At 34.8% G+C, this 15129-nt stretch overlaps 1 protein-coding gene across 16 annotated transcripts in view; it reads right to left on the bottom strand.

Annotated features, from left to right (window-relative positions):
* Window positions 1-15129, bottom strand: part of LOC128241902 (uncharacterized) — a 50968-nt gene that overhangs the window by 23002 nt on the left and 12837 nt on the right. For 7 of the 16 annotated variants that reach the window (XM_052959025.1, XM_052959028.1, XM_052959027.1 and 4 more), the window contains exon 2: window positions 92-658. In XM_052959025.1, the coding sequence (XP_052814985.1) occupies window positions 92-644 (553 nt within the window). In that variant the 5' untranslated portion in view covers window positions 645-658. Of the gene's footprint in view, window positions 1-91; window positions 659-3244; window positions 3413-7782; window positions 7869-11674; window positions 11796-13421; window positions 13506-14580; window positions 14736-15129 lie in introns of those variants that run through there. The other 9 variants (XR_008262510.1, XR_008262511.1, XR_008262509.1 and 6 more) reach the window with 6 other exon arrangements.

Here is a 15129-nt window from a genome sequence, read left to right as displayed (position 1 = left end):
TAACAATGATCATTTATCCGCAATGAGTGCTTAACAATTAACATATTATTTATCAAAGAAATAACCGATTTGCAAAGCGTTTAATGCATACCTTTCACGTCGTCTACTACGGAACTATTGCTTTTGTGACAGATGGTGTACGCTTCAATAACTTGTTTGCCTACGGGGCGTTCTGCTTCTTGTACCTGCTCGTTTATTTCTGCCTTTAAGTCTTGATCATTAATGTGATTCAACGTGTTTGTAATAAAGGTCTTGAAAACATTTGCATGCATTGCATAATCGGCATTGCTAACACAAGGCTTTGGTGAATGAGCAATGTAGTTTCGTGTAGTACGCACATCATTTACATCGTTATCTTGGGTTGGTTGCAGCATGCAGCAAGTCCGTAAGATATAACAGAACAATGATATATCCCATTTATCTACATTTGTTTGCTGTTTCCCTTTTGGGAAGAGTAAATCTTTTGCAGAATGTTCAACCTTTCGTAATATTTTTTTCTTATGACTCAACAATACCTGGTCAATCGATAGTCTTTTTTTTTTTATCTCGTATTCAAGCAATGCTTTCAACGTATTTCCAGCAGGTTTCTGAAGCTGCATAAGTTTTGCGTAACATTGCGCCTCGTCTTCCTCACTACATGCCATTTTGAATGATAAACCTGCAATAATAAAACAATATTATTATAATATTATATTTTACGGGTTTCACAAACGATAATTCAAACTAAATGTGTGAGGTGTAACCCCAACCAGCCCGTCACGCTCCCATCCTCCGCTGCATACCGTAAATTTCTTATATTTTACCCGTAGCCTTCCTTTGAAATAATTAAACAAAGCAAACTAGGGAAGCAAGCCTTTTAGTATGATAGCGGTATATTGATACAGGTGACTCAATCATGTTTGAAGTGTATAATAGATTTTACTTTAAAAAATGGCTAAATACACTATCCGTTGCAGTGCATTGTTTATGAAACTAAAGCGGTAAGGTTTCATATGCAATTGAGTAATACTCTATACCTTAGTAATAATTTGGGTATTCCACATATTAAATGAGTATTTCAAGTGACTTGGACTACATGGTTTTGATTTAATTGAGCATCAGCATAACAATCTTGAAGTATTTGCATAGGAATTCATGAGCAAGCTTATACTAGCTTTAGATGTTTATGTTAATTTGTTTTAAAAGTACATGAATATACTCACAAAATGTAGCAGGCCGAAAGGCTTTCAACGCTTTATTTAGGGTTAGGGATCCATTTGCTCATTATTATTAGTCAATTAGCAAATTTTGGGCCATGATTGACCATAATATTTATTAAAACAGTTTTTTGTCCATCCAATCCTAGTAAAGAATACAGCTACTCTTGTTTGTAATATTCTTCTGTGCAAACATTATTGTTATGAATATGTGATAAAAAATATGTTTGTTACATATACTAGTCTTATATCACTGGTTTCCAGACATAAATGCAAAAATTGGCTCATTCAAGGCCAACAAAAAGTTTTAAGAAGCTTTAAGGCATTCACAGTATCAAATTTAATCATTCACAACTGGAAGCTGAGTGTAAACATTAAGCTTGTTCTTTACCAACAAAGGTAATACTAGTATCAGTATTGATTCGACAAATCAGTTGAAAAAATGATATTAGATAACAGAGTTTTAGTGTTATAGCCTATCATTTTAAGACTGTCTAAGGAAACTGAAATCCCTTAAAACCAACGAGCTTGCCCCTAGGACACCCTACCAGGGCTTTGCCCTGGAGCCACAAGGGGACATGATGCCACCTTGTTCCCCGGCAGAAAAAAATATTCCTATTCTTTGGGAGGAATTAACCACTCTCATGCCTACATTTAAAAGGAGATGAAACACTTCCAAGTTGCACTAACGTTTATGACAAAAGTTTGCTTTTCATTCCTAGTATGTTCCACTTAGTTATACAGTAAACTTTAACAATCACGTCAATAATTCTACTAACTTACATAGGCAGCGTCTTTGTTCATATTACCTATTAAGCTGATGCAAGAGTAGGGTAAAAAGGGGACTCTCGCGGCCATCTTTGGCGGTTTCCCGCGTTAGCGGCCATCTTTGGCGATTTCCCGCGTTAACAGACATGGGGACTCTCGCGGCCATCTTTGACGGTTTCCCGCGTTAGCGGCCATATTTAGCGATTTCGCGCGTTAGCGGTCATATTTGGCGATTTCCCGCTTTTAGCGGTTATGTTTTACCATTGTTTGAAATCCAAGACAAAGGGTCATTGTTTAACTGGGTCTCCATTGATTATCAGTATTAATCTTTTTGCGATTGAAGTTGGCAGCCATTGTTTTACCGGCTAATATGAGTTATAATTTGACACCATATGACTCAAACAGGAGAATGTTTGATTCCTTTTGGAATGAGAATGGAACTATGCTACCTTGGATCACCGATTTTGAAGCAATTTCCATATACGAATGGTTGCGAGATAGTCATAGACATATGACAGATTTATTAAGAAGTACCAATTTTCAAACCATAGTTGATCAGTACAATAGCCATCAAGAGAGAAGAATATCCGGATAGATGTAAATTCATTCCCTTTTTAACCGTATATACAGGACTTAAAGACGAGCCCATAGTACGAGAATAATCAACGTCCAAGACATTTTTTTTTGGATTGTCAATAGTGGTATAGAACAAACCGAACAAATTGGATATTGTAAGTCTGTGCTTTAACAGTTGTCTAAAGTGTTTAAAAAATACAAAAAATGGCTCAAGCTCAGATACGTTTTTCTAACGAGTTGCAGACATATTTGAGAGGTTTTGGTTTTGAAAATGTCTCCTGGTCACCAATAAGAAGGGAAATTACATGCACACTTGGTGATAAATTTGTCATATTTGTGAAAGAGAGACAGCGACGCATTAAAATAATATTTAAAAAGGGTCACCAAAATTTTCAATTACCATTTGATATTTTTGAAACTCTCTGTGATATGAAGGAAAGTGTTCAGTTGTTGGCTTCATTCTTACACGGACAATCGAAATGACAACTTCAAAACTATTAGAGTTTGAATATAGTTCTCCAAGCATGCTATTCTTTCAAGACAGACGTTTGACATGTGGCCACCTCAAATAGAACCAAACAAGTTCCAATTATCTTCAGCAGGATTTTATTATACTGGCAGAAATGACACAGTAGAGTGTTTTTCTTGCGGTTTGCGATTACATCAGTGACAGAAAGGAGACGAGTCGTTGTTAGAACATAGAACACATTCTCCAAGTTGTTTATTTTTGAACATAATTGGACATCATAAAAACGACATTTCATGGCAGCATAAGGTCACCCGATCTTCGTCCTCCAATGACTCATCCCGAGCACCATGGACGTGGACCGAACCTCTGGCGGGTTTTCAATATGGCGATATCCCCGGATGATCTGAAAATTCAAATTTGAATTTTTCCGTTACCATATGTAACTATAAAAGACATACAACACAGAACAAACATTCAGTGTTTCATCGACATTTGATGTGATCATATCGCAGCAGAAAAACTTAACATGGATTGCAGTGAACTACTGTGAAATCATTAATGTTCGTGGGCATGAAATTTCGTAGTTTGCCGAATAAAAAAACAATTTCGTGGGTACTTAAATTCGTGGATTTTCATTTTTGAAAAAAAAATCGAAGATGCGATCGTCCTAGATCGACTGCATAATATCCACACGCTGGCCCGTGATTTCCGTCTTCTACGTCACTCGGTTTATGACACTTGCTAATGTGGTACGACATGCCAATTAGTGCATATACCCATGCCACTTATCGATTTAATTGGGAATAAAGTAATAAAAGAAGATGTACCCTGATCATAAATACAGATATGGGAAGCCATTGAATGCCAATTAAGAATTTTGCTAACTGTGAAAACACCGAAAAGGTGCGTATATTTTCACGTTCGGTGCTTAGTAACCTTCAATGTACTAGTAATCGATTAATTATTTCATTAAATAAAAAAATCGAGTATGGACACTCATCACTCATATCTTGTAAACTTGGAGATTTTCATTAACAGCACACGTTTAACCACGTGCTTATAACTGTCATTTGCTGCATAAAACACATTTAATTGATTTGGTTGATTATTTGTTAAAGGCAGTTATAATATATTAACAGAATAATGATCATAAGTTATACAGTGAGACAGGTTTTAACACTGTATACTGGGACCTCTGTAAAGAATATACTAGAGTATGTACGTAACAAGGCAATTGAAAAGTGAATAAAGGGTTTATATTTCGTGGGATCTTGAATTCGTGGATCACCCAACCCACGAAAACAACGAACATTAATGCCCCACGAACATTAATGATTTCACAGTATCTCAAGATATTTATGAAAATGAACATTGTGACTCCAAAACGAATGTTATGGACACTACAGAGATTTATACTCCAGTTTCTACAAGTGTCACGCTAATGAATTCGTACTTTGACTTTGTATATGCGAAGGCACTGTGTGAGGTTATGGGTATGGTGACTAGACAACTTTGCTATGGTTGCCAGATGGATCTCCCATCTCAAAAAGATCACGATTGTATCATGGATACAGACCCTGATGATGATGAGCATAAAATAGAACGTTACTTTAGTGACATGCTAAACGCAGTTAATGAAAAAAATATACTACAAAGTTGGGAAGAAATTGTGCGCATTTCAAAGATTTCCTCTGAAATGATTGATTTACACAAACATTTGCTAGAGAGCAATGACTATCTGCAGATAATGAAAACCGAGCGGTGGTGTGAAAAAATGAAAAGAATGGTGTTGACAATCAATCGCATTGAAGATCGACTGTTTCGTCCATCACGTTGAGCAAAAGAATATTCACAACACAACAAAATGGACATATTATGCAATGTTGTATGTGTTTTACTGCATTTTTTTCTTCAAAAGCAGAATTCATGAGAAATTAAAAACTCTGACATTGTGTGGCGTAAAATGATTTGTTATATTTATTACTTCACGAATTTCCTTTTTGCATGTTTCACATAAATATTTAATTCACTTTATGTACATGTATGTCATTGTATGTATATGCTTGTATGATCATATACTGACTTATTTTATACATGTTTAGTTTCAAATAAATGTATTTATATCTATACATGTTTTCATTTCCTTGCTTTAGTTTAATTAACAACCCATGTGCCCCATAATATAAACTACTTACAACGATGATCATGTTTAATCATGGATAAAACGCAGAAGGAACATATCCTATCACAATATTATTTCGATTCTAAAAACGCAGGCAGCTTTTTGGGTGCAAAAACGTTACACAGGATATTAAACCAAAACTATCCAAGAGTATTTACTTCTTATTTCATACAGAAATGGCTCAACAGTCAAGATTCGTATGCCATTCAACGTCAGGCGAGACATACATATAAAAGACCACGTGTTGAAGTGGCGGGTATGAACGATCAGGGTGATATGGATTTAATGGCAGTTGATAACATTGCTAAATACAATGATGGAGTTAAATACCTACTCATTGTTATAGATATATTTTCACGTTTTCTATCCGTTCGACCCTTAGTTAATAAAAAATCTAACACGGTATTGTCAGCAATCAAGGATATTCTTAGTGTTCATAAGTTTAAAAAGTTAAGAACGGACCGAGGTTCTGAATTTTTCAATCGTGAATTAAAAGCGTTTATGCAAAAGAAGAGAGTTTATTTGTTTAATACACAAAGCACCGCTAAAGCAAACTATGCAGAGCGAGTCATTCGTACCCTTCGCGGTATGATATTTAGAATGTTAAGATATCAGCGAAATTATAGATATATAGATCACCTTCAAGATATTGTAAATAGTTACAATAATTCCCCTCATCGGAGTTTGGATGGATTAGCACCAAGTGATGTTACAAAGAAAAACGAGACACAACTTTGGAGTAAAATGTATCTAAAACCTAAAAAAATCCCCAAAACGCCTCCTCGCTTTAAATATAAAATTAGTGATTTGGTTAGATTAAGTTACACGAAACACCCCTTTAGAAGAGCTTATCAACAACAATATACTACAGAAGTTTTTAAAATAAAGAGCAAGATTTTCAAACAAGGTTTTCCATTGTATAAGATCATAGACTTGAATAAAGAACCAATATCAGGTTATGTGAATCAAAATGAAATAATTCCTGTTGATAAAGATGCAGACAGTCTTTGGTATGTTGATAAAGTTTTAAAAAAGAGAAAAGTCAAAGGGAAATTAGAGTATTTTGTTCGATGGGAAGGATTTCCAAAATCATTTGATAGCTGGATTGATGCAGATCAAGTTCAAGAACAATAATAATGGAACATTATGTGTTTGTGAGAGACAATGAGAGCAATGATATTTTTATTGATAATAAACCGTATAGCTTTAAAGTGCAGTTGAAGTTACCACTTCATTTTGATGGATATTGAAAAGTAGCTTTAAAAGAAATCTGTTTACAAACAGACTATAAAGTTAAAAAGAAGGATTTAACTGACACCATATTTATTTATTCGAATATATCTAAAGAAACCATTGTAAATGGCAGTGAACATGCATTACTGAGAAGAGTAGAAAACAATTACGATAAAAAATGGAGTTATGTGTTTGATACCCCATTTTATTTACAATTAAATAAAACAGAGTTTCAGGAAATGGAATTTGATATAAAGACAGTAGACAACAATTTTGCAACATTTGTTGATTCACCGGTCTACCTCACACTTCACTTCAAACCAGGGTTCGAATTTAACTTTGAGGAGCACTCGCAAAATTTTGCGAGTGCATTTTGAGGCAACTCGCAAAATGACAAATCAACTTGCAATTTTATTATTTGCTTTATTCCCTTATAATATTGTCTAATTAAAGTAGAAATTAACACCTAAGACATATTATGAATATTAAAAAGTATCAATCTTGAGTGACTCGACTACTAGAACTTGTTGATGGCTTATTCTATTTGGGGGGTATGGAAAGACTCGTCTGATGCTGGCAGCTTTTTGATAACAAAGCTGTCCAATAATTTGACATTGTTCACTTTGTATATTTACCCACGCCATCGGGTAATTTAATACCCATTCGACAAGCACGCTACAGATTTTATTAAGTCTCTAAGTATTAAAAACAATAAAATAATAAATTTAAAATAAAAAAGCAACAGTAAATGTAGCGTGGATACTTTGGACCATGAAATATATCGATCAACGAAGTCTATTCATTTTGACAGTTGGGCGGAAATATATTCAAAGGATGATGGGGTTTACATATAGTGCGCAAAAGCGCTAAATTTAGCCAATGATCGAGCTAGGTGATTACATCATTCGTATTTACTTTGTATTATGCACGCCTCGGAGCATCCCGGAAAGATTCGAGATAAAACTCGGCCTTTTCTGTATTTGTTCTATTTTTGAAAACCTACTAGAGCGTGACTCCGTACTGTCTTCTTTATACCGGCAGTGTAAACATGCCACTTATAGGCTGTTTACACTCGACTACATAGTGGAATTAAGTTCATGTTTATTCTACTTTCCTTTTAACATTTTGTGGTCTAGAAAAAGCCACTCGCAGAATTTTGCGAGTTTGAATAAAAGTCACTCGCAATTTCCAAATGTCGCTCGCATTTTGCGAGTATGCGAGTCTAAATTCGAACCCTGCAAACGTTACTCATTTTACCCTAATTATGAATCGCTCTAAGTTGTATGTACCAAACCCAGAAAAATGGATTAATTACTTTAAACAAAATAAATCACAGGTTGGGAAAGGCTTTGCCATACCTCATAAGGCTTCCGCAGAGAGCAGTGACTTGACATTGAACGTGACTTCCCCCACACAGCAAATTGTAAATCAAGCGAAAAGCGAACTGAAACAAGAGGCACATCAGTGCCTGTGCTCCACTGGCCAAAAGGTTCAAGCAAAGACCACCTAACGAACATTTTCGTCAAGTTTCATAGAAATACAAACATCAATTTTTGAGGAGAAGTTATTTAAAAAAAAAATTACTTTAATAGCTCTGGCTGCCATGTTGTGCAGTGGACCGAAATGATTTGGGCAATTTGAGTAAAGTAGCACCAAACAAACATTTCTGTCAAGTTTTATCGAAAAAAGGTCATCGGTTTCGACGACAAGTCGTATAGTTTTTTTGTTTTTTTAGCTCTGGCAGCCATGGTGTGCAGTGGACTGGAACCATTTAACAAATTTTGGTTAATGACCACCCAAGGAACATTTCTGTCAAGTTTCATCAAAATCTGATCATCGGTTAACATTTAATCTGAATAGATTATGAAGCAAATATCTAACCTGAACAAGAACTGACGAGATAGAATCGACTTGGTGTTTCACTTACACTTTTCGGCCATTTAAGTTACTAAAAATAGCTGTTTCATAAACTTTCAGAATGTCACTTAAACGAAAATTAATGTTCAGTCTATATATACTTTCCTATGTATAAATGTAAGGTTTTAAAATTGATCTTTTTGTGAGAACTTTATGCTTATATGTTTACTCATAAATAATTATTGTTTAAAAATTATTTAAAGATGCTATACGTGAAAAATTAAGACATTATTTTTTTTTCTATTAAAGGGAGGTAATTCAGTAGTAAAATGTAATCAAAGCTATTAAAGCATGGCATTTCTTTTCTAACCATGTTGATATTATTACAGTCTATTCAAGCAAGATGCCTTTTGTTTTTACATAGTACCCATAGGTTCTGAAAAACAAGGAGCACTATTCCCAACAGAAGGATGTCACTCCCTATCACTGCATGAGCATCATAATAAAGAAATGTTTACTCAAACTGCAAGCTGCTCAATTGAAATAGGTATTTACCTCAAGCATACAGTTTTATAATGTGGCAAAATAGTCGGACTACTAGATTGTCATTCGGACTAAAAAATATGCCATTATGCTAGTCCAACTGGCTAGTAGGTTAAAATGTTTTTCGTGAAGACTGCGGACGAGAAGTCCTTAAAGGTTTTTCTATTTTTAACTCTCGCAGCCATGTTGTGCAGCGGACCGGAACCATTTGGGCAATTTTGGTTAAAGGGCATCCCGATGAACATTTATGTAAAGTTTCATCAAAATCTGATAATCGGTTTCTGAGAAGATGTAGTTTAACGTTTTTTTCTATTCTTAGCTCTGGTGCCCATGTTGTGCAGCAGACCAGAACTGTTTGGGCTATTTTGGTTAAGGACTACCCAAGTAACATTTCTGTCAAGTTTCATTGCAATACGATCATCGGTTTCTGAGGAGAAGTCGTTTAAAGGTTTTTCTATTTTTACCTCTGGGGCCCATCTTGTGCAGTGGACCGAAACCATTGAAGCAAATTTGATAAAGGACCATCCAAGGAACATTTCTATTAAGTTTCATCAAAATCTGATCATCGGTTTCTGAGATGTTCTTTAAAGGTTTTTCTATTTTTTTGCCCTGGCAGCCATGTTGTGCAGCGGACCGGAACCATTTGAGCAATTTTGGTTAAGGACCACCCAAGGAACAATTCTGTCAAGTTTCATCAAAATCTGCCTATCCGTTTCAGAGGAGATGTCGTTAAAAGATTTTGCTATTTTTAGCTGTGGCAGCCATATTGTGCAATGGACCAGAACCATTTGAGCAATTTTAATAAAGGACCACCCAAGGAACATTACTGTCAAGTTTCATCAAAATCTGCCGAACCGTTTCAGAGGAGATGTCGTTTAAAGATTTTGCTATTTTTAGCTCTGGCGGCCATATTGTGCAATGGACCGGAACCATTTGAGCAATTTTGGTAAAGGACCACCAAAGGAACATTCCTGTGAAGTTTTGTCAAAATCTGCCTATCCGTTTCAGAGGAGATGTCGTTTAAAGATTTTGCTATTTTTAGCTGTGGCGGCCATATGTTGCAATGGACCAGAACCATTTGAGCAATTTTAATAAAGGCCCACCCAAGGAACATTACTGTCAAGTTTCATCAAAATCTGCCGAATCGTTTCAGAGGAGATGTCGTTTAAAGATTTTGCTATTTTTAGCTCTGGCGGCCATATTTTGCAATGGACCGGAACCATTTGAGCAATTTTGGTAAAGGACCACCAAAGGAACATTCCTGTGAAGTTTTGTCAAAATCCGCTTATCAGTTTCAGAGGAGATGTCGTTTAAAGTTTACGCACGCACGCACGCACGCACTCACGACGGACAATCTGTGACGACATAAGCTCCATGGCCTTCGGCCAGTGGAGCTAACGAGAAGGTATAAAAACACCTGAAGTATCATCTTTTTCGCATACATCATCCAATCAGACAAACGTTAAGGGTTCAATCAAAAAGGTAAAACAACACAGAAAGACAGCGAAAATAGATCAAAATACCACCAAAATAAACGTTAAAAAAGGATTAAAAAACTTGAAAAAGGCACCAAAATCCGTGAAAAAGACATCAAAAACTACAGAAAAAAACTTTAAAAAAGGTGCTACAAAAGTGAACAGAAAAACTTCAAGACCAACCCAGGACATATTCACTTATTAAAAATGTCATACTTTTTACAAGATGGATTTTCTGAGGGTGTTCCAAATGAACTATTATTATTTGATTTACCACCTACACAAGTTGCTGTCAGTGATGTGCATTCAGTCTGCGAAATAACTTTTCAGATGAACTTGCCCTTTCGGGCATCTCCCTGGCAATTTTAACTTGCCCGGACCAATTTTCACTTGCCCGAATAAATTTCAAATAAAATATAAGCAAAGATCACATCAGAGTTGTCTTTGAAACGCTTGCATCGGACTGGTTTAAATCAAGCGTCCAATCGGCTTTCAATTTTATACGCATAGTTATAAGCGTCTATTGATTCAGACTGCGGAGTAAGTGTACCAGTCGATACAGACCGCGTAAAACGTCATCAAATTTAGCGACTTTTACAAAGTCGAGTAATACGTCATCAAATTTAGAGTATTTACTTTGTTTGTTGATTTTCGGATAAACGATTTCGTTCTCTTTTTTTACTTGCCCGATCGGGCAAGCAAATACGATTTTTTACTTGCCCGGCAGGATTTTTACTTGCCCCGGGCATCGGGCACATGGGTTATTTCGCAGACTGTGCATTACCAAGAAATTCGACCTTTATCACAAGTGTCAGATGATACTCCTATCGAATTCCAAATAAGTGGACAAAATTCAATGGACTATCTCGATCTTCGAGGAACACAATTATGTGTGAAATTAAAAGTTACAAATCCAGATGGTAGTGATATTACAAGTGTTAAAGTGGGACCTGTAAATTTATTCTTACAAGCATTATTTTCAGCCACTGAAGTCTCATTACAAAACAAAGCTGTAATTTCTTCAAATTACAATCCATATAATGCAATGATTCAGACTTTGTTACACAGCGGTCATGATGCTAGCCATTCGCAATTATTATCTCAATTATATATTAAAGATGATAATGACAGTACTGGAGCAGTTATTACGGATGCCAACGCTGGTAATAATGGTCTCTTTTTAAGATCAGGATACATTACAGGCTCCAAAATTCTGGAGCTTCAAGGACCAATATATCACAGTTTATTTACTATTAAACGCTATTTACTAAATCAAGTTGATGTCAAATTAAAATTATACCGAAGCTCTCCAGCATTTTGTTTATCAGCAGGGGATGCATCTCCCAACTATAAAATAAAGATTATAGACATTTACTTACTAGCAAAGAAGGTAAGAGTCAATCCAGCTCTTATTGTAGCCCATGCAGAGTTGTTGAAAAACAGCACAGCTAAATATCCATTTGACAGAGTAGAGTGTCGATCGCAAAGTCTTGCTGCTGGAAGTACAATGTTTACATGGGATAATTTGTTTCAAGGACAAAAACCAAACAAAGTAGTTGTGGCATTTGTAAAATCAAAGGCTTTATCTGGTGATTATAACTGTAACATTCAAAGCATATGTTTATATGTGGATGGTGCTCCAGTGTGGGGTAGCCCATTAAAATTAAATTTTGATGCATCTGAAGGGCAATCTTTTATGAGAGCCTACACAAACATGTTTCTAACAAATGGACAGTGGGGCAAAAACTCAGGACTGGATATAAATAGAGAGGACTTTGCCAAATCATCAACACTTTTTTCGTTTCAGTTAGAACCAAACTTTTTGGATGACAACACATTTCTTTCTCTTGTTAAAACAGGTCATGTGCGTTTAGAGGTTCAGTTTAAGACATCATTGACAGATACAACAAGTTGTATTGTACATAGTAGCTCTCCTGCTTTTTTTCAAATCAATTCACAAAGAGACATAATTACAGAATGAATACATCCCAAATTCAGTGTTGTTTAGATTGTTTCCCTTTGCTAAGAAAGTCTGTACTTGGTGTTTATGCAGCAAATGAACTTCCTACAGAAATGAATATTCCATGTGGATTTATAGCAAATACAGATGATCATACAAAGACAGGGAGGCATTGGTGTGCCTTTTACTTTCCAAACTCTACCACCATAGAATATTTTGATAGTTATGGAATGCCTGTCAACTACTTTAATGACTATTTCCCTCAATACACATCAAATTTTTCATCACTTATAACAAATTCAAAGCAATTACAAAGTTTGTATAGTGATGTGTGTGGAATGTACTGTTTATTTTTCTTGATTCATAGATTGAATGGTGTATTGTTTTATGATATTGTAAATATGTTTTCCAATGATGTTCATAGTAATGATTTATGTGTATACAATTATGTCAGTAGCATGTTTAATGACTGTGTACAAAATCAATGTGTTTTTAACCAATCATGTAGAGCATTAATAAAAAATGTATAACTACATTAAAAGTGTTGTTGTTTTTCAATCTTAAAATCATTTATATTGCTGAAGTCTTCGTATTAACATCATGACAAACACTGTTGTGAAATTTGAAAGTCCAGCTACTTGCATTATAGCTGGAGCGAGTGGAAGTGGAAAATCTACCTTTCTTTTTGAACTTTTTAAGAGTGCAAATTCCATGTTTAATGATGCTCCAAGAAAAATTATATACTGTTATTCAACTTATCAACCATTATATGACAGCATGAAAACACATGTGCAAAACATAGAATTCTTTGAAGGTTTACCATCTAAAGAAGATATGGATCTTTGGGCATACGACTCTGGATTTAAGATTTTAGTCATTGATGATTTAGTGCAAAAGGCTTCAGAAAGTATTGACATTGTGAACTTATTTACGATTTATAGTCACCACAAAAAATTTTCAGTGTTTTTTGTGGTACAAAATCTGTTTTCTGGAGGAAAGTATTTCCGAACTATTAGTCTGAATAGTCATTACTTTGTATTGTTTAATAACCAGAGAGACCAACTTCAGATTCAAACACTTGCTCGTCAAATGTTTCCAGGTGATTTAAAATATTTTATGGATGCCTATAAAAAAGCAACACAAAACAAATACTCTTACTTACTCGTTGATGTAAGCCCACATTCAAACAAGTTGTATAAACTGCGCACCAACATATTTCCCTCTCAGACCTTGATTGTCTTTCGACCTGAAAAAGAAAAATATGAGTGAAAAAATGGAAAAGGAAAAGTATTTTTTAAAATTTCTCTTAAACACAAGTGAAAATCAACAAAAAATGCTGATAAAAGCATTAACAAAATCACAAATGAGTGTGATTGTGGAAGTGGTTTACAATATTCTCATTGGAAATCTAAAAATTTCCGACAATATCAAAAAGTCATTGAAAAGATATAGGAATGTCATTCGTAAGTTTGTGGTAAAAGGGCTATCACAAAAAAAGAGAAGAGCTCTCCTCCTAAAAAAATTTAAGCAATTTATTTTATTAATACAACCTTGTGAGTCATGGCTCAAGAACTAGTATTGATTTCAAAATCAAAATATGAACATATGAGGAAGGAATTTACAAAAAGTGATAACAATAACCAGTTTCATCATAAAAAATTGGAACAATCATCAATACATAATAAATTGAACAATGATACAAGAGATATTAAGGATACTTCACATCAAAAAGGAGGACAACTTTTAAATCCAAAGAAAAAAAAGTTTGTAAAACGATCAAATATTGTTTTTGAAAAAGCATGGCCTACTACAAAAGATTTATACGAAACAAAAGGTCGTAAAAGAACAACTACAAAGACAGAACAATCACCAAAGAAAAAAATGAAAATTGAGCTTAAAAAGACAAAAGCTATTGTTAGGAAAAAACCAACCCAAGAAAAGTGGATCGTTTACAATGTATAAGCGGGAAAAGGTAGAATATTTAAAGCATTTCTGACTTGAAGTGGGATCAGTTTAACATTAACCTTCAAACATGGATGATCAAAGTTTTAGTGATTACCTTACTTCAAAATATGCGCATGAATATGAGGAATATCAGAGACAAAAAAGGATAAAATTGGATTCAAAAATATTCGAGTGTGATACTTGTGGAAAACACTTTAAGAACAAGACTTCTTTGATATCTCATGCGCTCACACACAAAAGTTTTTACAATTGTGAAGTTTGTGGAGACAAATTTAAAAGAAAAGATTATATTAAAAAACACTTGTCTAGAAAACATCAACAAACTGGTGGAAAAATAACTCCATATAATCAAATACCTCCAAGCAGCGACACCCAAAGCTCCTCTTCAACAAGCAATGTAGATCATACAACAGGACTTCTAACCACTTCACAACTTCAGAACGAGCACAGCTACAGTCAGCTATCTACACCATCTTCTACTGCAAGAACACCGCTCTCTCCAAGTCCACACCTTCAAAATGAACACAACTACAGTCAATTATCTACACCATCTTCGACTGCAAGAACACCATCATCAACACCATCATCAACACCAACTTCCACTGCAAGAACACCATCATCTACAACAATGAACCACAGTTATGAACATGCTATTAATGAAAACATTCAAGATTTCACCATACAACCAAATCAACATGAACAATATGATCTGCTGGCATTTTTTGCCAATGCCAATAAAAACATTCAAAATATTTTAGAAAAAAGACTTCAATTGTATCCTATTAAATGGTATTTATCAGTGCAGGTTGAGCTAGTGAAACACACAAAAGATGGAGACAATACATCAACTCCACATTTTAGATCTAAGAGTTATAGAAGTTTAAATTTGATAACATTTGATGAAA

Source organism: Mya arenaria, chromosome 7, assembly GCF_026914265.1.
Source record: "Mya arenaria isolate MELC-2E11 chromosome 7, ASM2691426v1".
Lineage (NCBI taxonomy): Eukaryota > Metazoa > Mollusca > Bivalvia > Myida > Myidae > Mya > Mya arenaria.
Note: the sequence above shows the minus strand (reverse complement) of the source record. Positions and strands in the feature narration are given on the sequence as shown.